Below are 24,297 nucleotides of genomic sequence, written 5' to 3'. Positions count from 1 at the left end.
AACAGTGTTTATGTTACTGGAGGAAAGGGCACAGTTTAAGTCAGAAAGACTTGCCTGGTCAAGTAGTTGAAACTTTTTTGCCTGACGCAACTTCTCAAGATGGTGAAAACAAAATATGACAACATGCATCCAATTTTCAAGGATGTAGTAAATGTGTCTGGTATTTTATTTTCAATCTTGTCTGATGTTTATAAAGAACAGAAAGTAAAAAAAAAAAAGAAGCACAGTTTTCCATCTGTTTTCCCAAACAAGAGCATTGCACCACAACAACACCCAACATTGACTTGAAACAGCATGGCAGCAACTGTCTTGTTGACAAGTGTGAAAGTGACAGCCAAATTATCTGAGTTTCTTCCAGTAAAAGCTTGATGGTGATTCGAGCCTCATCATGGTGACTACTGCTGCTGGAGAATTTAGAAAATCTGTATTTCAGTTATTCACCGTATCATTCAGACGACAGTAACTAGTCTGTTATCTCTTGTGTATTTCATTTATTACAAAGGGGTGCATTGTATAAGTTAATGGTTGGAGTATTCAACTATAATTCAAGTAGAATTTTATTTATATCGATGTCATGTTGGAAAAATGCTTTTTTAAAGAGCTTATACAACTGCTCTTTTCATTTTCTAAGAAATGTGTTGAAGTGCTGTAATTAATTATTGGCAGAGCTGGAAAGTGTTTGCTGTGAAGGAGCTGTTGGCACGTGATGTACATGGAAGCACCAGAGGGCTACCCACTCACTAAAAGTTAGACAGGTTTAGAGAGTTTTGTGTCAGTGAATCAGCAAGGGTGCTTCTACAAATCACAGCAAAGGGGAGAAGAGAAGAGAACTTTGTCCCCTATGAGCGGTGAGACAGTTTGAATCATAATTATGAAAATCAGATGGAAGTAGAATAGTAAGAAAATCTTAATTACATTATCTAATACAAGATTGAGGAACTTAGGTGCTTAAAAAACAGGACTTACTGGGCATGCTAACTAAAATGCTACAACAATTTGCCAATAACCTTTAAAAAAAAAAAAAAAGTAAACCAACACATTGTATGTAGCTCCGTCAATACATTTGGATCAATAACTCTGAAACTGGAGAATAACAGTTAATGGGGGATGGTGATGTTGGATTGCCTGGGCTGTAAATGTGTGGAACAGTTTAAAAACATGTTTTGTTTCTGGGTCTCGTGTCTCACCAGATTGATTCATGGGATTGCTATTTTCTCCTGTGGCAGTGGAACACAGTTATGAATATTCCCTATAAAGCCTTATAAGGAATTTCCTCAGTTTTCCTGATCAGTGCAAACGGTGTCTAGAGTCACGCACTTTATGTGCATCTCCTGCCACGGGGGACGCAGCAGAAAACGCTCATGCTGATACATACTTGTGAAGGTAGCCTGCTGTGTCAGGTTCCTTATGCCTCGTTGTGAATATCTGACACAAGTGGAGTCATGACGCTGCAGCTGTAGGCCGAGCTGAAGCAGTACAAGGTAATAAAGGATTCAAGCATATGGTGCCCACTACAATGTGCCTTCACATGCACATTTTTGTCCTTATGCATGTGTGCATACATCTACAACAAATACGTGTGTGCCTTTTCAACCAAAGCACTGAGGCATACATATAAATATAAAGGTCAGAAAGAACAACTTACCAGACATAAAACAATGTTTTGTATACATCCCATCAGTCAGCTGTGCTGCGCTGTATAAACGAGTGAAAGCTGCAGTTGTTCAGGAATTATCAACAGGCCTTGACGGAGCATGACTGACATTACATCTGTTATTTATTTGTCTTACTAATGTTTCTTATTGCCGATATTTCAGCATTCGAGTGAATTAATTGTGACACTAACAATTGATCAGAACTAAAAAAAAACAAACAAAAAAAAACAATCGGACTGTGTTGTCGCCTTCGATGGAGTCCACCATGTTTCTACAGTAGCCCAGAATGGACAAACTAAACACTGGCTCTAAACAGGGTGTTTTTTTTTAAGGTAGTGTAGTTGAAAAAAACAAAAACATAATTCAAGGTCTACTTACTCGCTTGTTCTGAGGCCTCTGATTGTATCACAATCAGCAGATGTAGTTTTCTCAGTTGTGATGGAACTGCAGATGTTCACACTTTTTCGATTTCTTTCGTCCATGTTTAAGGAAGTGTATTTTTCACCTCACTCATAAACAATAAATTTGTTTTTCGGCTTACTACAAGGACCACATTTGTGCCCTACCTTGAGGATGTTTGCAAAACTAGTCACAATTGTACAAGCTTGTGTAAATTCATTGATTCACCATCTGTTGTTTTAGTAGCACATGACTCACGATTCATACATACATTCATGCAGTGTATAGTTACAAATAGGCTTCATGCTGTCCATACTTACTGCATGTTAAGGTATTAATTTGTCGAAATGTATCCGTATTACTACAAACTGAAGAGTTGTTGTAGTACCTTTGGGTACATGGAAACAAACTCATGGTGGTATTGTATGGTATCAACTGACGGCACTGTTTGACTCAGTTTACACAGTTACCTGAAAGCCAAAGTGATAAGAATAAAATGTAACAATAGACCCTTTTTATTAGTGTGAACCAAGCATCTTAACTCACTCTTAAATTGGAGCACATGCCTGTCTGACCTACCTAATGCTGCTCAGCTTATCAGCAGTTTTTCCTGCTTCTTAGAGTAACTACACTGAGAATGGAAATCTCTGCAGCCGGTAGGTTTTCAGGTCCTAAAAGATTGTAGACTGCAAAGATGCTTCTCCCCTCCTGCAGTGGAGAGGTTGGAGTGCTTATAGCTCCTGTTGTGTGATAGACACTGAAAAGATGAGTCACTCAGAGACCAACATTGTTGCCATGGCAGCCAGAAGCCTTGAGAGCAAGCCAGGGAAATGTTTTACTTTCCAAATACAGGCTGCTTCATTTAGGTTGATATTTCTGTCACTGCAGTGAAAATTTTGAGCTGAGCCATTCGTAACTAGACCTAAGCTGACGTTTGGGTGGGGTGGTGGTCGGCAGCCTAAATACAGTACAGTCGCAGTATCAGCTGATAAGTGCTTTTGATTTTAATTTTCATTAGAAAATAGAAAATTCTTGAAATGATTGAACTGTAGCATAAGGCAACGGTGATGTTTTATATACTGTGTCCTTTTCATTACAATAGTGCCCATAGTACGATATGTTGCTTTGGCCTCACTTTGACTTTCACTTAGAATTGACATTCGTTTTGCACCTGATAGTTTTGAAACAATTAATTAATAAGTCAATGGACAGAAAAATACAATTTAGATATTAGATTCATTATCAATGTCATTTTGAAAGAAAAAACACAAACTTTAAATAGTTTTGGCTTTTTTTCTGATGTAAAGATTTGCTGCTTTTCTGTTTTTGAGAATCTTTTTCAACCGACCAAGCAAATAATTTGAAGACGTCTCTTCAAACGTTGCACTTCTGGAAATTCTGATGGATATTTTCAAAATTCGGGACATTTTATAGCCTAAATGATAAATCAAAAATTAATTCAACATATGAATTGAAAAAGTATATAAAAATTATAATTGATTGCAGCCTAAGGACCTCAGTTTTAGTCAGTTTTGACTACTGCAACCTTTAGCAATGGCTCATCAATGTGTGCCTGTGGAAAACATGTCCATTGTATTGGCCTATTGATTGGCAAGTGTGTTTCCATCATGTCTGCCAGCAGATGGCAAATCGATAAATAATTTTCCAGGAAAAAAGGGACAAAGCTTTTATGATGCACTGGGATGGCGTTTGTGTCCTTGTGTCTGTTGCTGTCGGTGTCATAATTGTGGCCCCCGGCAGGTTAGAGTCTGCTTCCACATTTCTGTACAAACCTGCTGCCATGACTTTTTATTTTGTGCTGGCAGACTGCTGGCTGGTTGTGTGAAGCTGTGCCCCCATAATGACCAGCTGCAACTAGGGCTGGGCAGTATTGCAAAATACATAGTTGTATAATGTAAAGGGTAGTAAAGATGCATACCACAGTATATAATTTACCCCCATACATTGAATATATACTTTAAATGGAGTGCTTGGATAGTCGTATCCCAAATATGTAGTTAGCCAGTATTGTGTGGAGTGAAATTTACAGTATTCTCAAGTAGCTTATGTACTTCAGAGCGGTTGTGGATGCAAGATTACATACGTCATGAGAGTTAAGATCATCATCAGGTCATTATAGTGTACAGCTGACAGTTGTTTCGATGGCAACCATGCCTTGACGTGGTTGCACAGTTATGTCTTGTCCTTCTACCACCAGATTTTCTCATGATGGCAGCGACTAATTAGAGATTCAGTAAACAATTTCTTAGTTGTGGTTTTTTGTTTCCCACTGCGGCTTAAGCTACTTGTGTTGAAGGCAAAGCACATTCTCAAACATTTATCATACTTTTTAGAAATGTTTCCTCGTCGTTTTGGCTTCCCTGTCTTCATCTTTTTCACCAATTTTTTCTTGCCATGTAAGAAATGTGTTTTTATCTTTAGAAAGGAAGCGTATGCTCACTTGTTAACATGCAACAAGCTGTGCCGATGCTGCACATCCTGTGACATGTCAATTGAAATCTATACCCAAATAAATGATATAGCTAAAACCATATAATGGTGCATATCGTTTGTGGCATTTATACACTGCTTGAAAAATGACTTAATGATTAATTCATACTGAAGTTGTTGATTCATTTTTTTAATCAGTTACCCAATAATTGACTAATCTTTACTTTACTGGTACTAATCAACGCTTACATGCTACTTTCAGAAAATAATGGCCATTTATAGCTCTAAACACTGTAACAACACAGCAAGACTTCTCCACATTGACTCTTTATGAACAGACAAGGATACAAAGTAATTTTGTCATTTCTCAACGTAGGGTTGTATAATGAAATTCAGCTTTGTAATTCCCTTTATGCCAGTCATAAAAACTATATGTGTATTTACAAAAAATTATATACAGTAAAATTGACTTAATAAGTCAAAAATAAAAACATGGGCAGAAGCTGTCTTTAAATCTGGTGGTACGGCAGCAGAAGCCTCTGTACCTCTTCCCTGATGGCAGCAGGGTGGATAGGCTGTGGCTGGAGTGGGTGCTGTCTTTTAGTATCCTTTGGGCACTGCACAGACACCTCACCTCTCCAATATCACTGCTCATCTGAGCAGTTTTAGTCCCTCGCTGTAGAGTCCTCCGGTTCTGGGCCATGCACATCCCATGCAAGTTTGTGATCTTTCGAGTCAGGATGGTTTCTATCGCTCCTCTGTAACAATGAGAATTTGCCACTGGAATTTTACTTTAAGTTTCCTTAAGAAATACAGTTGTTCAGTTCCACTGATGTAGACAGGGGTGTTTGTCTGTCTCTTTTTTTCCTAAAATCAGCTCCTTGGTTTTGCTGATTTTGAGCAGTTAGTTGCTTTCTGTGCACTCTGCAAGACTGTTGATTTCCTCCTGATATAATGTCTCATCGCTGTGTGAAATTAGGCTAATGATGGTGATGTCATCCACAAACTTCAGAGTTGTCTCCATGTCGGGGGATGCAGTCATGGGTGTACAGCGTGAACCGGAGGGGCCTGAGCTCACAGCCCTGAGGGGCTCCAGTGTTGAGCACTAGAGTGGAGGAGGCCAATCTGAACTGTCTGGGGTCTGTTTGGGAGGAAGTCTAATATCATGTTGCAGAACGTCGTACTTGGGCCCAGAGTTTCAGTTTCACTGGGGAGATTGTTTTGAGTGCTGAGCTAAAATCAACAACAATTGTGACTGTTCCACACTGTCAGTCGAGATCTTGCTGCACACTATTAATCCAAAAGGTGTCCCCATGTCATTTGTGCTGTTTTCCATCCACTTTGTGATTGCTCTCCATTGACTGAAATATAAATGTAGGCGCTGGCAGCTTGAAAAGAGGACTATGTGAACGTGCCCTTACGGGACCATTTGTGATTGATGAGACGTTGACGTGTTGAAATCTACTAGCTGAGGGAGAAATAGGAATTTGCCGGGCATCCGGCTTACCAGGTTTGTTCACCCTTTTTCCACGCACAGCCCTGACCTCCCTTGGACAGATCGCCTGACATTTATCTTTCTCAGCACCAGTAACGCATGCTCAAGTTTCAGAGTGACCCGTAGAGGTAATGTGGGTAAAATGGCACTAGTAGTTTCTCTGAGACTGGCTGGATTCCTGTTCATAATACAGTATAAAGTCCAAAATATAAGTAACCGCTAAAGAGTTTGATTCCTTTCCAAAGATTTCCTTAATGTTTTGATCATCACCACGAGTGCTATTACATTTTTTTCTCATGAGATAATTTATTGCTGGAGACCAACTAGATATTTCAAAATTTATTTTGCCTACTTTTTTTCTATCACTATCAGATACAGTTTCCTTTGCTCTCAGTGTACATACTCAGAATAGGCATACATACAGCAAAATAAACAGTACAACAAGATGAACATGAACTACTTATATACAGATATAATATATAAATGTATCATACTAAAATAATATATATACAGCATTTGTAATATCATACTAAATACAGCCATATCAACCACTCCATTGGCTATGAAACAGTTACTTTTTTAGTTAGACCTCTGAAAGCATGTTTCCAAACATACATACATATATAGAGTTTTAGCTCTGAATTAATACACAATTGTGTATTGCCAAATAATGTTTTAGGGTGGGCTAAATGTGGCCACATGCTCTCCAATACGCACACAAACACACCCACCACAAACCTCAAAGCGAAAGCTAACAGTGTTTATTATCTGGAGTGACAGGCTAGGAAAAATACTGGTGGTGATTAGACTTGAAATCACTGCAGAACTGCTGTGCTTTTACTTTTTTAATCGCTTTGTATAAATGTCTCATTGGTTCTTTATTCACTTTTATGCTGTTGCTCTCAAAGTTAGGAATTAATGGTAGGTTGTGGTGCAGATACAAGGCTTTATTTAAAAATAATATAAATTGTGAATCATATCATGTCTTCTAAACTATAGTGAAATGCAAATGTATTGTGCTTTCTTAGTCTTTATTTTAAGTCTTTTCTCAGTGACAGTCCTCCATTTTTATTCGTTGCATTTGGTCTGACGTTTCTGAGCTTTGCATTTACTCACAGGTCATATGACATTGTGCGCATTACATTTACCTTATCCATTATATTTTCTTTGCCTCCCTCTCTCGTTTCCGTTTCGTAGTTTACATTAAAACTGTTCTAGACATTCTTTAAACTGCTCGTTGGTTGCTGTTGTCACATATTATGCCAGCATTGTTTTATGTATGTGCACTCTAAACAAATGTGGAGACGAGAGTAAATCAAATGGTGCATGTGATACCATCTTACCCAACCAGTTCAGCAGCTGCAGTATGACCTACGTGCCGTCACGCCTTTCATGCATTGATGGTCACATTTGTCCTACAGTAGACATTGAAGCACTTCACATGCCCTTCAGTGTGTTTAAATAGGATTTTATTTTGTTTCTGTCATACAAGGAACACTCATTTATTTATTTTCTTTCTCATATGTTGGTTGTAAAAGTCTGTCTAATAGGTTGGCACGTAATCCCAACCAGTGCAGACACTACTGGAGCCACCAGCGGATGTAGCATTCAAGGGCTTTTACTGTCATCTCCTACTCTGAATTGATTACTGGTGCTCTGGAAGATACAGCCAAATAATAAGCCCTTTTAGTTTATCCAGTTTTTTTTTTTTTTTAACATGAAATGTGGTTTTTCACTTCCCTTAGGTTTCCATTTTTCAGTATGCCAAAAAGATTCAAAGTCTGTCAAGGATGGAGGTGGGTTTGAAGCTGTCGAGTCATAACAAAACACCCAAAATAAAGTCAAACATGCATGAGTATAAATTATTGTCAGTGTGCTGTCGAGGATGAGCCTCCTAAGCAGAACTTGTTCTAAGACTCTATCTCAGCATTAACCATCAATAACCTGAAACATTTGATTGGAGTTTTTTATGAAAAAATTAAATCTTCAGTGCTCCTTCAAAAGAGACGACGATTTAATGAACCATTTATCAGATTACATTTTCTTTCCAACCAGTCAAGGTGGGTTCAGCCTTCTCGATACACCAGCATGTTTGTTAATCATGAACTTATATTTATGTAGCAGTCAGCTCAGTGTACTTTTTCTAATGTGGCTTTTGTTTTTTTGTGTTTAATAGTCATTGAGTTATTGGTCATTTGTGGCTTAAGACTGAGATGTGTTCCTGTGTTTGTCACACTGGACAATTGTAAAAGCATTTGTGGCAGTGCAGGCAAAAGTAAGTAAATCTGAGACTGCAGGACTAATCTGTCACTGTTCCGAGGTCACCTGACCTGCATATTTTCCTTCCATTTGTTTTGGTCTCTTTCTGCTTGGTTATAGTTCTATGAAATGTTGATGGGCACCAAAAGGGCAAGGATTAGTGTAAAGCGGTTTTGACGTGGGGAGCTTCGGATTTCTGAAGTATAATATAAATATGTTTGTTGTATATTTAACTGTGAATAGGTCAAGACCCTCAGTGTTTCTACCATCATGGTGATTATTTTTTCCATGTTCACACTACAAATCTGTCCTTAGAGTTGTGCCAAAGCATTACAGACCAAGACTCGGCTGAAACACTCGGACGAACCTGTGTAAACATTAAGCCTTAATACTGAGAGTTGATACATTCTGTTGCAGTTTGAAAGATGATTATACAGTACGTAGAACAGTAGTTTCCTTCTTGGATTGAAAAGAGATGTCAAGTGCTGTTGCTACTGAACAGTGGTAATCAAAATGTAAATAGAGGTCAGATCCTTGACTCTAGCTGCACAGTATCAAACTGTCATACCTCTGGAAAATATATTTTTGTACATTTAATCTCTGTACTAATACTGCAGCATGTTACTATTACTGTCAATGTATCTATAAACTTTATACTTGCAGATTTTCACACAAGTCGTGCAAACCTGCTTGTGTGTGTGTGTGATCACGACAAAAGCATCCTGTGACGCATTTATGTTTTTTCCAGGAACCGTGCTCTCTGCTGAAGTAGAAAGCAGCAGAACAGTATTCACCCAGGATACAACGCATCAGTCACTGTGGCAGTGAAACAAGGGATGCTTACATGCAAAATGGTTGCATAACTGGAGTCATCTATGATGATGCACGTAACATTATGCTAAGAAAGCTGGCTAAAGTTTTTTTAACATAATTAAAACAAATTGACTAGTAATCTACCACCCTCCATGTTGCAGTTTGCCTTCACAGTGTGTTTGTACAGTTTATTTTCGGACTGTAATATCAAAGAGGCCTACCGGTTTAGTACAGAGTCTGGACTATGATCACCTCTAGGAAAATACTTGACTGCTAATTGATGGATTCTTGTAGCTTTAAGCACATTTCTTTCATATTTTCTCAGGTCTACTGAGAGTTGCTTAGACTTTGTGGCTTTTGGGTTGTTTTTTTTAATTGATAGTAAACTGTAGGACCTTATTTGGACAGGTTTGGTCTTTTTAAAATAATATCCAGTAAAATATATTTGTGAACTCAACACATGTTATAGAAATATCTCCTGTTTGCTGTTGTGTATGTGCGTGGAACTTCTTTTGGGAAATTACCTTAAACCCCATCATCTTCCTCGTCACCACACTTTTCTATCTAACCTAAATTCCACTGTGAAATGGCGGCGATTAACAGTAATTATGCTCACCTGTGTTATCAGATCAGTCCGGGGGGGGGGCATGAGCGCCGGCCCATTTGTCCTGGTTGAATGTCTGTGCATATGAAAAAGTACAAGATAGTCTAAGCATCCCAAACACCTGATTGAAAATCTCACTGTATATTAATGACAGCTTTCATGCTTATAAATTACTGGATACACGTAATTATGTACTCAGTGCTGGAAGGGATGTTTCCCTCATGGAATATTGAGCACTTTCAACCCATTACTCACAGAAATGTGTGCAGTTTAATGCACAATACTTCCTCTTCAGTCCCTCTCACCATAACCTTCTGCAAAGCTGCAAAGTCTGCACACACTTCTCAAAATGGCTTCACTGGCTTTCCAACAAGGATCAAAACAAACAAGATGCATCTAAGCTGAATTTGCAGCACAGGGTCTAAAGAGATGCTGAACGTACGTAAGACACTTTTGTGTGGTCATTGTGAGGGATCATAGCTCAGGACTGTGTTGGAGGAATAAACATTATTTCTATCGGGTTGAGATGTGTCATCCTTTCGTACCCGTCAATCGTGCCCTGTATGGTAGCATGTGCATTTGTTATGTGTCTCCTTTCTTTCTGGTTTCTTTAAATTTGTCACTCGTCTGTATGTGGTAAATTGAACAATTCAAGACACGTTATTCAAACTGTCTTTGGAGTGCTGTGGTTGTAGAGCTGAGATAATATTTCCTGTTTTTGTCTCCAAATCTGGTCTTTTGGTGTGTTTATACAGTGTTTGTTTCACAGACACTGCTCTGCATCATTCAGACGAAACTCTGTTGTTAAATTCTGGTGTCTCAAACATTGTACCTTTTTTAAAGGGCAATAAATTAGAAATGGAAACATAGGAGTTCAAGCAAGCATTCGTGCAATTCAGTTTAAAGTGTAATTTCTTTTGCAACAAATAATCATTCCGGAGTTTAATTTCAGCACATGAACAAGACTTAATTTCAGCAAATCTTCTGGATATGCAATTATAGGATTTGGAAATAACAACAGCATTGTACATTGTGCACCCTGCCAAACATGCTTTGTTCTGCAAGTATGGTACTTAACAAACCCCAACATAGTATTTGTCTCATAGTGACACACCAATGTGGTATTCACCCATTACAGTAGGTTGAAAAATATGACCAACATGAAATGAAACCCAGAAAATATTATGACTAAATAGCTTGTGCAACATTTGGTTTCAGCTTGAAGCGGTCAGCAGCATCTCGAGTTTAGAGTTGCTAAATACAGAGCAGATGAGCTGCTGAGTTCCTTTTTGACTTTGACCTTGATGTTTTTCATAGAACAACAGCTGCAGCATATTTACAATTTTATTTGCACTTATTAGTAGTTGTGTGTTTCTTCTTGGCTCTTATTCCACTAACTGTTACATGATTGAAGCCTATGCTTGATTACTGATCACAAAATTGTGCAGAAACCATTAAGGTTCCCTGTAAATCCTGTTGTATTACATTGGACTTGTAATGTTATATATTGGCCTCTGTTCTTAACTGCTGTTCAGGCAAAATTGCTTATTTAATAAGATGCTTATTGTGTCTGTCATTTGAGGTCATGCTGTCATCTTTAAGATATTCAAAAGGTCAGTAATAAATGGTAAAAGCTGTAATTCAGGGCTCTTCTTGTTACAGAGCCTCTCTCAGTAGAGGCATTTATACAGGATGCGATACAATAAGTCAATTATAAAAACAAATACCTGCAGAGATCAACAGATGAACAAACGAGACCATTTGTGACTTATTTACTCTAACTCACTCTAAGGGATAATTATACATTGTGTGCTGTAGCTGTCCTTCCTTCTAACCCTGCCACTCTCTTACTCTTGACCGTGTCTGGTTATGAAATTGCATGTTATTGCATACAGATAATTGTTTAAGTGATTCTTGAAGCTTTGTTTAAGATACAGCAGTCAGAATATGCAGTACAGGGAGATTACTTTGGTTAAATGCGTTTACTCATCTTACTGTTAATGTCAGCTACGTTGTGATGCTAAGATAAAAACCCTTCATGTGGCTCCTGTTTTTATCCTTCAGATTAATTTGAACATTTATTGCTCTGAAGCAAAATCCATGTCGATCTTTTGACAGCTTGATTACTTTGGAATTTCCATCTTTCTTTGTTTTTTCGTAAATAGCTTCATAGTTGTAATGGAAATATTTTGCTTCCCTGCTGAGCACCCTGAGGAATTTGTGCACGAATGCATCTGTATCTGAAAGGCAAAAATAGCTTCACTTTGGGAAAAGCATCTACATGTCTCACACTATCTAACAGGCCCAGCCATCCTTCCCCTCAGGGGGATAAAGACAATTCCCCGTAAAGGAATAAGATAGGTTTTTTTTTTTTTTACACACTCTCTGGTTACTCAGAAATATCACAAAAAACACATGAATATGTGAATATGGTGCCTGCATTGTTTTCATAAAACCGCAAGGGAGGCTACGTTTTTCCTCTTGTGCATGACCAGAACTGAAACTGTGGAGAATGCTTAGGGGAGAAAAATATATTTAAGATCCACATAAAGCGAAAAGCTTTAGAGCTTAGTGCTTAAAAGAATAGTTACACGTTTTTAACACACTGCTTATTTGCTTTCTTGCTGAGAGTTAGATGAGGAGATTGATACCACTCTGATATCTGTTCAGTAAATATGAAGCTACTGCCAGCGGCAGCTAGCCTGGCTCTGTCCAGTGGTAACATAATCTGCCCACCACCACCTCTTAAGCTCAGTAATTATTCAACCTTCTGAGCACTAAAGAGTCAGTTTGTGCTTTTCTTATGGGTAGTTATGTTCCCGGCTATTCTAGTCCGAGTCTCGATCACCATGAAGTTGCCAGGCAGCCAGCTATGACTCCAGGAAGAGATTGCACAAGGCAAAGAAATGGTACTCCCCATAAAACCACAACGTGTTGTTTTTACACCAAGGTTCTTGTACAGTTTAAGCAAATGAGATACAATGCATTAATTAGAGTCTAGTTATTTCTGTCTATCTCCAGTGTAAGCTTAGATCTCATGACTATAGCTTCATATTTACTGTGCAGATGTGGGACTTGAATTGATCTTATCTTATATATAAAGCCAATGACTGCATTGAAAATGTTGAACTTTTCCTTTTTGCTACTAATGGACTACAAATCAGCGAACTGTTTTCCGTTTGCAGCATGTACTGCATTGCCCACATTTTGCAGCCGGAGTGCTATATTTCTCTTATAGCTTTAAATATGTGCTTTTCACTCACACCTAGAAAACACTGAAGGTTGGACTCTAGCACGCCTGCCCAAAGTGATGACCCCCCCTCCCGTGTTACAGAAGTCTACCATATGCCAGTTTATGCACTTATAGGAAAGAAATGTGAGCTACCCACGTGTCATGTTAATAACAGCAGGCCGCAGGGGCATCCCGGTCCTTTTTCCTCTCTTGTTGCAATTCGGTATTCAGTCTGCCCTTTGAATGTGGAATCCTTTGAGATTCGATACTTTGGAAAATTGGCATAAAGGCAGAGTAGTGTGTTAACAAGTCCAACTCAGTGTAGTTTCACTCAGATATTGAGTTCACTCAGAGCAGCAGCCAGTGGTCTGACCTGTAGAGTTCAGTTGCGTAAGTACTTCGTCAGCTGTCCACACAACTGGAACATTTTCACTAGGTGTGAAACTCAATGTGAATTTTTCAGCTGTGTCGGACTGTGTGTTGCCCGCATGCCACACCATTTTATGACACGCCTTTTCAGTTGCATAATATCACTCAATAAGAAACTGACACTCACCCTGACTCTTCTTCTTATTGCTGTTACACACTCTGTAGCAGTAGGAGTGTGAATGCACAGCTGTGTACTACAGCTGCAAGGAGCAATTCTTTTTATGATGAAGAAAATAGTTAAAGGGGCCATTGGTAGAGCTACAAGTGCTATATTCAACAGTTCACAGCTTAAAGATATTCAGTTTACTCTCATGTACAAAAAGCACAATAAGCAACAAGGCTGCACATGAAGTTGGAACCATGAAATTTTGTGTTTTTGCTTGAAATGTTTTATGTTTTTTCAAATGATTTAGCAATTCATGGTTTTTTCTTAGCTCTACTGTGTTTTAGGACAATGTATATCAATACTTGTACTTGAGTGTCACTAGCTATTGTTAGTATATTGCTTCACACCAGTACAAATGTGAATGTGAATTAACTAATAAACCATTCAGATGTACTAACTTAAGTTTAATTTACTCAAAAAAAATATGCATTTAGACATTCATTTGAGTGAAGACATTTATTAGCACCCCCGTGTCAACAAGTGTCAGAGATGGCATCCGTATTTGCGTAACCCTTGAACCTTTTGGGGTATCTGGTTCTGGAGGTGTTGTAAATCAGACCTGCGGTGTTTGTGTCCCTCTGCTACCATTACAGAGAGAGTCCTGTGTCTGCATAGATGAGCTGCTGCTGTGCTGGAACAGAACATCACTGTACAGTGTGTCACTGTATTTCTGGACGGCTGCCAAATGCTGTTTATAGCTTAGCTGGGGTCAAGTTTGACAGCTCTAATAACCCTGAACGCACTCACTGTCTAATCCATAAAAGGCTTTACAATCAAAGCCGAGAGTTACTGGGCTGCTGTGTGGCAAAATACATTGTTGTATTGTGTCTATCGGCCTGTTTGTCCAGCAGTTTAGTTAGATATTTAACAGTGTGCTATAAACCAGTTGATTGGGACCATTTAGAGGCAATTTGTTTGTGTAAATGTGTCTTTAATCCTGATTTTGAGTTAGTTGTGGATGTTAAAAGCTACTACCATACATAGCCCACTGTTCTGCACAAGCAAATCACACCACCTAAGGGAACAGTTGCAGCTGTCATTTTTCTCGTCTCATCTGTAATCTGTTTCCATAGAGCATTAGATTGTGCTTTCTAGTGTATATAAGTAGTCAATCCATGTATTCTCTTTTCTTTTGGTGTAATTCCAGATGCCCCCTCCACAGAGCAGCAGGAACTGTTCACTCAGAAACTCCAGCAGTGCTGCATGCTCTTCGACTTCCTGGACTCAGTGACGGACCTGAAGAGCAAGGAGATCAAAAGGGCCACACTTAACGAGCTCGTGGACTACGTCTCCACCAACCGAGGGGTGCTGGTGGAAACTGCATACCCGGAGATCACAGATATGGTGAGGAAACACGAACGCAGGGCTTTAAGTTCTCCGCTGCTTCTCTGACTTGTTTTTAGATTTAGAAAACAAACTACTCTGCATACAAAATCCCAAAGCACCAACAGCAGCAATTAATCACTATTACCCAGGGTTCATTATTAAACAGAAAAGAGGGCTCCTCTTTGTCACTGTGTAACATCCTGTGCACTTGAGCAGGATTAAAAAATGGATGCTGATTGTGTGTCTAGACAGGGTGTGTCACATCAGCAGCACATGAGCAACATGTTACCATCTTGATGCAAAACCTGACCATACTGCTTCCTTTCAAAGCTTCAGTGTGTAACATTTAGGAGGATCTGTTGGCAGAAATTGAATAACATATGCATTACTATGTTTTCATTAGTGTATACTCACCTGAATATTTTGTTAATCATCTGGAATTTATATGCTTTTGGCACGTGTTTGCACAGGAAAAGCCCAATATTCTTGGTGTAATTTGAAGTTTTGTCTGTATATTTTTCTTTTCTTTCATTCGTTTACTGTGCTTCTCTCTCTCTCACCCACTGTATTACCTATTGAATATAGTATACGCAGAACAGAGTTCATTGGATTTTGATATTTCACTGTCTTGACACTGTTTTGTTTACTCTTTGTCAATATTCTCTCAATAACATAATATACTAATATCAATAATAAAATATAATAATAATATTTATTTGAGAATAATAGGTCGGTCAGTGTTAATTAAGTAGTGGTGGCTGCTGTAGAAAGCTCATCTGCTGACACCCACCTATTCTTTTTCCTCGCCACAGTACAGCGAAAAGAACTGCAAACCTTAATGATGTTTGCCAGAGGTTTGAGGTTTACTGCATTTAGCATCACCACATTAGCTCACTACCGGTCTTAGTCAGTGTGTAAAATGAATCCACTGACTTAAGATTTAGACCAGCTTCTTACCTCAGTTAAAATCTAAATAACCTACACTAAGCTAGTGTGTCTATCACACAAGATTTCCTGTAGCTAGTTCACAACAAACTCAATATACCCTTCTCTTTGTTGAAGAGATTTTGCACTCTCGTTTTTCCAAACTCCAAAAAGCAGTGCTCTTCTGGGGGTAACACGGGTCATTTGACATGCTCATCCACATTCATTAAATTAAAAAATCCTTAGTTTCCTGTGTTTTAATATATAAATAATAAACATTAAAGGTTCCTCCAGTCATTATTATTTACATGGAAACATTATCTTACAATGCATGTGGTGCATAGCTGTAAATTTTTTTTGGTTATCAGACATGTCACCTAGTAAAATGTGAAAATAACACTTAAATTATATTAAGTCATATTGTATTTACATATTAACTGGAGATATACAGTACTTCCATGAGCACATTCATTCGAAAGCACTGCAGGAACTTGACAAAGGTCAAGTGATTAACACATTGGCTGTTGCAGGAATCTTGTTACAAAATAGTCTGTTTGGAAATCGACCCAACTCTCTGCAAAGCATCTTTCTACCAACATGGCATAGATTTGTGCAGCCTAGTTTCCTCCTACAATACAATAATGACTCATATGCAACATTTAGAACACAACAATCAGTACTGTAGTCGATGCAGCAATGATTCACTCCACACAGCAGATTATCATTATGAATACGAATGAGCACATCCACAGCTGAGTCAAGGAGTCTTCAGATTATTAATGTACTGTAGGCAGTAATCCATGTCATACCTTGTTAACTATTGATTTAGGATTCAGTTTGTTTCTCACTCTTTTTAAGGGGTTTTTACAGGGTGACATAATTACCTTGTTTAAGCAGTTGATATCAACTCAAGTTTATTTAGCACGTTGAAAATAACCATAGTTGACCAGAGTGCCATACGAATTAAAGTGCACAGCAAACTGATCACAAATAAGACATTGAAATAGGAGTAATAAGGCACATCAACACCAAAAATAAAATAAAATAAATATAAGGTAGTATCAAATATGTGCACAGATGTAAAACAGAAACTCCCCTTTGAATCGCATAAGTGCAACAAGTGCAAAGCAGCAGGTCTTGGGCGAACAGACTGTGGGTTCCAGCTACTACGGTTCATTTAGGTGCAACACCCTAAAGTGTAAAAGGGCTCTGTGAAGTGGAATATAAATTGGAGGGTGTGGTAATTAAATCTCTCAGCCTCTCACATGATTGGTTTCATCACTCTGAAACCGCTTCTGCATCAACTTCTGCAAATCATATAATTGTTTGGATGCAGAGTGGCACCACGAGAACACCCAGCACCACAACTCTGCAGCCAAAGGCAGATGGTGTCGGATTTTATTTAGTTTGTACAATGATGACTGAAATAAATGCTAAAAAAATGTTTATGCACCCGTTATATGATCAAATCAAACCGATGCCTTTTCAGTTATCTACTGTATTTCATATACATCATAATGGTCGCATCATAACATAAAATGTGACCCAGCGACGCTTGCACCGTTACATATTTCATAAGTTTGAAAGAAGGCTGTGGCACACAGGATTACTGAGCTGTTGAAAACTGATGTGTGTAGAGGTGTGGGGTTGTTCTGTAGCAGCCTGGTGTTATTGATGTTATGTATATGTGATTTAATGAAGGTAAACACAATTGACAGCTGTGCGTATTGGCACTGTGTTCTGGTGCTGCAGATGAACAAATGTGTCCTGCTGCCTTCATGTGCCTGCAGGGATTTATTGAACTGAATGAGAAGTCTTTACATATAAAGCAGCTGTGGACAATGCAGACTGCTTTTCCTCTGCTTTAACCACGTTAAACGTTCATTTTTGATGCCAATTTAAATTAAATATCTATTAGCAACATTCAGTACCGTGTTATTGTGGCAGTCCCACCCTCAAAGCAACCAGAAACACACAGCGAGGACATCATTTTGACTTCAAATTGAGGGTCTGCCCAGAGAGTTATTGCCGTTGGCAGCTTGTAACACCAACATTTTAGTAAATACCAGCTCTCTGTCACTTTGTCAGGAGTTTATAAATCTGTAAAGCTCTACAAACAAACATAGCAGTCCAAAATAGCTCAAATAAACAAACACACAGAATATAGGTAATTCTTATTCTTATTTGTGCCCTCATGCTGTTATTACACTGTGTTCTTAATGTCATCCTTTCCATGTCTGTAGAGAACCAGAGTGGATTTTTCCTAAATATAAAATTGGACCTTGTGGTAAATAACAAGATGGATATATGGGATTTTATGCTTTGTACGCAACATGGCATGATTAAATTTTCAATGCGCCAACACAGACCGTAAACATGGCAGCAAATCCTCTGAAGTCAGCAGTCCAAAGTAATAAAAATAAAAGTGATGGTAAGTTCTACTCACGCAAATGCAATCATGCTAATAAATCATGTTAACCAGAAGAAAGAAATATCTGCTGTCGTTAACTTACAGTTCATTTCAAAATCATGACTAAATTATTTTTTGGTGTGAGTAAAATATGCTTTGATCTGAAGCATTTAAAATTCAGTTTTTTACACTTTTTCAACCCTGATGTGGCAGAAAACCTTCAGGCAGAAAAGTGTGTGAGCAACAGATCATCCACTGGATAAAGAGCTACTTAACATGTAGTAGCTTGGTTGCACATTGCACATCTGTGACCTCTCATAGGGTTTGTAATGCTGGAGTAGTTTGAATGCACGACTCAGACTGGTGCACAGGTATTGTCAGGGGTCTTTCTTAGTAATCTTGTTTATATATTCAAGGCAGAATGTAGGGACATGGGTCGAGCTCAAGAGAAAACCCAGTTAAGTGCAAAGTGTCTGTCCAACAGACAGGCTTCTGAATGAGGTTAGACAAATGGCAGCTGCACTTTCAGAAAGCTGGCTTGATAATAGCTCTCCCGGATACTCCATGCTTGGCATCACATGATAATGAAGAGGTGAGTGTTCAAAGTGCTGCCCCTTATTCTGCTGCAGTGAGGACGGCTTTGATCACTGAGGTTGTTAGAGTACAAACAGCAAGGTTTCTAATCAGTGTAAAAGGAGGTTTTGCCTCTTTTGCCAACTCTATAATTAGTGTTACGAGTACATTATAGAAAATCACTTCTCTCAGACAGTTTTGATTGAAATCTTCCTTTTCTGTGCCAGAGATGAGCGAAAAAAGCCAGCTGGGTTCGTGGAAAAGAGCATCTATGAGCTATAATTCCCCTTTTATTTGCTTTAATTCCTACGTTTTTCATCCTTTTTACTAATGCTGCACTTACACTTTTTCTCTGTCACCCCTCTCCTCTCCCCCCTTTCTCCCACTCTCATCTTGTTTGTTGCTAGGTGTCGGTTGCTACTAGTGTCACCCTCAGTTTGACCCCGTACAGAGCTGCAGCCTGCCTTGTCATCAGCAAGCGTACGCTGGTTTCACTTAGGAACAACCGTTTTAAGATCCTCCTACATTACTTTCACACACAAATCACTGTTTCCTTTTTTCCCAGCGTGAACATTTCTCACATGCTTCCCGTGTTTCTTGTCCTCTCACAATATTTTCTCTTGTTTTGTCCAACTGTAGTTATTTTTCAATGTTGTGAAGTCACTGAGGGAATTAATTAACTGTGCCGGGTGCTAGTGTGGTGAATTATGTAATTCAAGGCCTGTATTTTTAAATTGTTGGAAGTTAATTTTGTCACTCCCATTATTTTCTTACTTTTTGCAGGATGATAACACTAAACCATTGTAACTACACTTCCCATAGTTTTGGGAGTATAAGGTCGAAGCATTGTTGTTCTATATTTGTTTACATTTAGGGCAAATTGGCACTATTAGAAGCATACCAAATTAGCTATTAGCAGTCCCTGTATGTAATGTAACAAGGGATATAAAGACAACTGTTACTGGATTGTTTTGGTACTGAACAAACTTTATTTTTAGGCTTAGTTCTGGACTTATAAGCAGTGATTTTTTTTCTTTCTCTTTTTTAGCACATCTATGGATGTTTATTCGTTTATATGCGTCCAAGATATTTATCCTCTGGGAGAAAAAATCACACTGAATCTAGGAATATATGCATCATGTCAGTGTGTTTGGATTTGAGTTATGACTCAGAGTACAATTCAAGGGGCACCAATTAGACACTAAAGTACTTTAAGTGCTGTCATGTGATGTGTGTCACAGCCACTGCTGCTCCATGTGCTGATTGTGTTGACAAGTAGGTGAAATCAGCACGTCAAACTACAGTAACTAGCTTTCCAGTGTTTTAAAGGTCCAGTGTGTAACATTTAGAGGGTTTATTGGGAGTAATGGAGTATAATAGTCATAGGGATATTTTCATTAGTGTATAATCGCCTGAATATGGTAATCATTGTGCTTTTGTAGAATGAGCCCTTTGTATCGACAGACGCTGTGTGTTTTTGCATGTTTCTCCGACGTGCACCTGACTCTTTCATCTCATGCAGTGTCTTGGCCTCATGTCTCTCCCCTCTGGTTGTGCACTTCACTTTTCAAACCTCTGCTACAGGCCAAAGAATAGACAGTTTAATTCCTTACCACCATTGGAGACAGGCCGAAAGAGCAGTTCTGTGATGTAAAATATGATCCTGATTAAACAATACTTGCACCTTACTGGCAATCAGACTCTGCCCCTATGTGCCCTAGTGCCACCAACACCACAATTTATCTTGACTTTGTGAGCCTTTGGCCTCGGAGCACTGCTCTGGAAAAAATGGGCATCACACTGAGGTGTCTCACCTGGCAACCCAACTCTGTGTGTCATCTGATTCCAGCTCAGCCAGTTATGTGTTTCACACCAGAGAAAGCAAAGCAGCTCGCCACAGAGAGCTCGTAGAGGTGGCACACTGATCATTATTCATCTGCATACAATATCAGCATCTGCATACTCTGCAGGTGATGATATAAAAGCCATGTTACCTGAGGACCTCACATCAGCTGGAAATTTTTGCTCTAATTCTTGCTCTGATATATTTAGAGAAAAGCAGACAAGCGCATTCCATCAGTGTCAGAATAAACCTTGACTTTAACCCTCAGACAAATAGACACAGGCCAGTTACACAGGTATCTTTCACTGTTTCCAGCTTCTTATATGTGAATATTTCCTGGTTTGCAAATTAATTCAATTAACATTAAGGGGGGGTACTTTGGGCTCTAGAAAAATGTGATGGGCATTTTTTTTATTATTTTCTGACCTTTCAGAGACGAAGTGGTGAATCCATAAGTAGAGACAATAAGCCTGTTCATTTAACTACATTGACGCAGAAGTATTGAGGTTTACTGCCAGTCACAGAGGTTTTAGACGAGCTGTATGTAATGACTTTCAGATGTATTTGTGGGTGTGTGGTGAATGCTTATATGAGCAACTTTTATTGCAGAGTTGTCAGAAGTGCTACTTAAAGTGAACAGCAGCAGGAAATGAAGTAAATAACTGTATGCATACACCATGCTGGGTGTCAACAGGTTCTCTCTGTGTTTGACTAACAAATGGATGCTGGATGTGAGTTTGAACATCATACAATTGTTGTTCCCAGATGGTGTTTTCAGCAACTCAGAAACAACTGCACTACACTGTCAGACTTCTCTTAAATAACAGGAAGGACACAAGCAGGCAAATAACAGCTCAGTACAGCAGTGGTGAGCTGAAGGGCATCTCTGAATGCACAACTCATTCAACCTTGAAGGGGATGGGCTACAGCAGCACAAGACCATGCTGGGTACCATTCATTTCATCTTATAACAACATCAGGCTAACACATTCATGTAGAAATCAAAACCCATACCCCACCCTCAAGGGTTATAATGCAAATCTGAGGGGTGGTGAGACGCTTAAGGATAGAAAAGCCAATATTACTGGATCCTTCTAAGTCTATAGTCTTCTAAAAGTATTTCACTAAAACAGCCTGAGGAGACGAAATGTTTTTAACTTGTGAAGATGGTTCACCCTGTCACCTTAGCTTTATAAAAAAGGTTAGGAACTACTGTTGTAACTCTACTCTCTGATTGTACTGGGACATTAATAAAGAATCGCAAGCATAACAGGAAATAACAGCACGGAGGACGTTGATATCAGGTTAGAAAATGCAATCAAAATCGCAATATGCCAATCGCAGAAGCTGCATCATAGAGAAATACTGTGGTGCTACAGGGAGGTTGTTCTCTCCAGATGTTAGAAAACATGTTTGTTTGGTACAGACCCCAAAAGATTTCACAACATCAGGATTTAAATAGCTTTGTTTTTTTCAGTGAAATTTAAATTTGTGATGCAGAAATAATTATTCCTACACTTATCGCAAATCATTTCACAATCGTCGTTCCTCAAAATAATCGCAGTATGATGTTTTTACTATATCATGCAGCCCTGAAGATTAATGCTTTTCATTTTCTGCCACAATACTGCTCCTTAATGATGAATACTAAAAAAAGATCAATAGTGTCCATGCTTTTGTTTTTACCATTTCCATCTGTGGCACTTCTGCCAGCTCGTTCAGAAATCATTCTTTGCTTGCAAAGTTTTTCTGAGTTTTTTTTACAGCCTGTGAGATTTTGGCCCACTGACAGGTTTAAAATTCCTCTGCTGCTTTCCTCTCCTATTAGTGTCATTTGGATTTTCTAGCTGCCAATAAGTAATTTGATGTTGTCTTTATCACTTCAGCATGAGAGTGTGAACCCAGCCACATAATGCCAGCTTTTCCAGCTCCCCACCGCTATGTGTGTCACTCTCAAATTTACCCTTGCTAAAAATAACAAGGTGGGATAGAGGTGGCAGTGACCTGTCTACAACGATTGTCTTCGGTACAGAATTTTAATGTGGGGGGGTTGCAGCAGATTCAGAGTCTCTAATGCCGCTCCGTGATTTGGCAGTGTTATTAAAACATCCTCAGATAAATTGAAATACTCAGGAATAGTTTCTTTCCACTCCAATTAGCAAGGTGCCTGTGATATTCATGCATGTATTTTTATTTGATTACTCCTGGGTTGTCTGGAGAACTCAGAATAGTGTTTGACCGATGCAGATATTTAGAGAGAAAGGTGACTGATGGCTGATAAATAATGCAAAGAAAAGTCATGTATGATTTCATTATTCCATGCTCATTACAACCTAATATATGTGGTTATCTTAGCCAGTAACATGTTGCTTTAGATGGATTTGTTAACGATGGTGACTGAGGAGAATATTTCCAGCAGGATCGGCTTTGTGAGCTGCGAAAGCATCAGCCAATACAGATTGTCTCATATATCTATAATTATCTGTCTCTATAATTAGGAATAGTGACTTCATTTTGTGTCCAGATTCCGTATAGATACAGTTCTGGTGGATCACAGTTCACGCCAGGCTTGACTCTCAAAATGCATTTTGACCACTTGTAACTGCTTGTAATCAAATTTTGCTTTCCCGCCCACATCTATTTAATCTCTAGGAGCAGCTGCTTATCACATGAAACCTGGCCAGACAGCTCAAAACGTGGATTACAGTTTCTATTTGGGGCCTTGTTTATGATACAAACTCAGTGTCTGAGTTTTTTGGCATATAGTCAAATTATATTTAACCAAATTTATTGTGAGGCTTGGCACTCTAAAAACACTGTCCTACTCATTCACTCATTCACATTACAGTACATACTGTACGCTGTAAGAAAGGTAATAAGAGCTCTGCTACATGACAGGAACTGTTTTGAATAATGCTCCGTGCAGCTTCTTTTATTAGATGTGGGTGTGCTGCACTGGAAACCAATGTTTGGGGGGAAAATGAAAATGTGTTTTGGAGATATACAGCAGTCATAATGATCTGTTGCAGAAATTAGAAAATGGCTTCCTTTTTAACCATCTGCTTTCCTTTCCCATGTTCTCCGGGAATAATAACACTTTACTTCCTCTCTCCTTTCAGATCTGCACCAATATATTCCGGACTCTTCCACCAAGTGAAAACCCAGACTTTGACCCGGAAGAGGATGAACCCACTCTAGAGGCTTCCTGGCCTCACATTCAAGTAAGGATCTCATACATAGATTACATCATTGTGTTGAAGTAGTTACAAGGTGCATGTTTCCATTCATTTTTTGAATTTTCTTTTTGTCTTCCAGTTGGTCTATGAGTTTCTCCTACGCTTTCTGGAGAATCCAGACTTCCAGCCCAGCATTGCAAAGCGCTACATTGATCAGAAGTTTGTTTTGCAGGTAGGAGGGTTTTTAAACATTTAACATGACTTTCTCTGTTGTTGAATGATTTGTGTAAATGTACCAACAGCTTCTAATTTAACCTACTTTATTAAACTAAAACGAAGTTGTTAGTTACAAATATTCATTTAGATTTCTTGTAATATAGACTTATAGATCACATTAGGATGCACTATTATCAGTAGTTTCACTGCAGGTCTGAGAAATCTCATGTCACTGTCCCTGTTGAGCTCTAGAGCTGCAACTAACGATTATTTTAAAGGTCCAGTGTGTTGCATTTAGCATTTCTATTGCCAGGAACTAGCATAAT

The 24,297-nt window shown here is 38.7% G+C and overlaps 1 protein-coding gene across 2 annotated transcripts in view; it reads left to right on the top strand.

The window, feature by feature from the left end:
- Positions 1-24,297, top strand: part of ppp2r5a (protein phosphatase 2, regulatory subunit B', alpha isoform) — a 44,179-nt gene that overhangs the window by 3,583 nt on the left and 16,299 nt on the right. For both annotated transcript variants that reach the window (XM_051408471.1, XM_051408472.1), the window contains exons 2-4: positions 14,651-14,847; positions 23,699-23,800; positions 23,895-23,987. In XM_051408471.1, coding sequence (XP_051264431.1) covers positions 14,651-14,847; positions 23,699-23,800; positions 23,895-23,987 — 392 coding nt within the window. The remainder of the gene's footprint in view (positions 1-14,650; positions 14,848-23,698; positions 23,801-23,894; positions 23,988-24,297) is intronic.

This window comes from Dicentrarchus labrax, unplaced genomic scaffold, assembly GCF_905237075.1.
Source record: "Dicentrarchus labrax unplaced genomic scaffold, dlabrax2021, whole genome shotgun sequence".
Taxonomy (NCBI): Eukaryota; Metazoa; Chordata; class Actinopteri; family Moronidae; genus Dicentrarchus; species Dicentrarchus labrax.
Note: the sequence above shows the minus strand (reverse complement) of the source record. Positions and strands in the feature narration are given on the sequence as shown.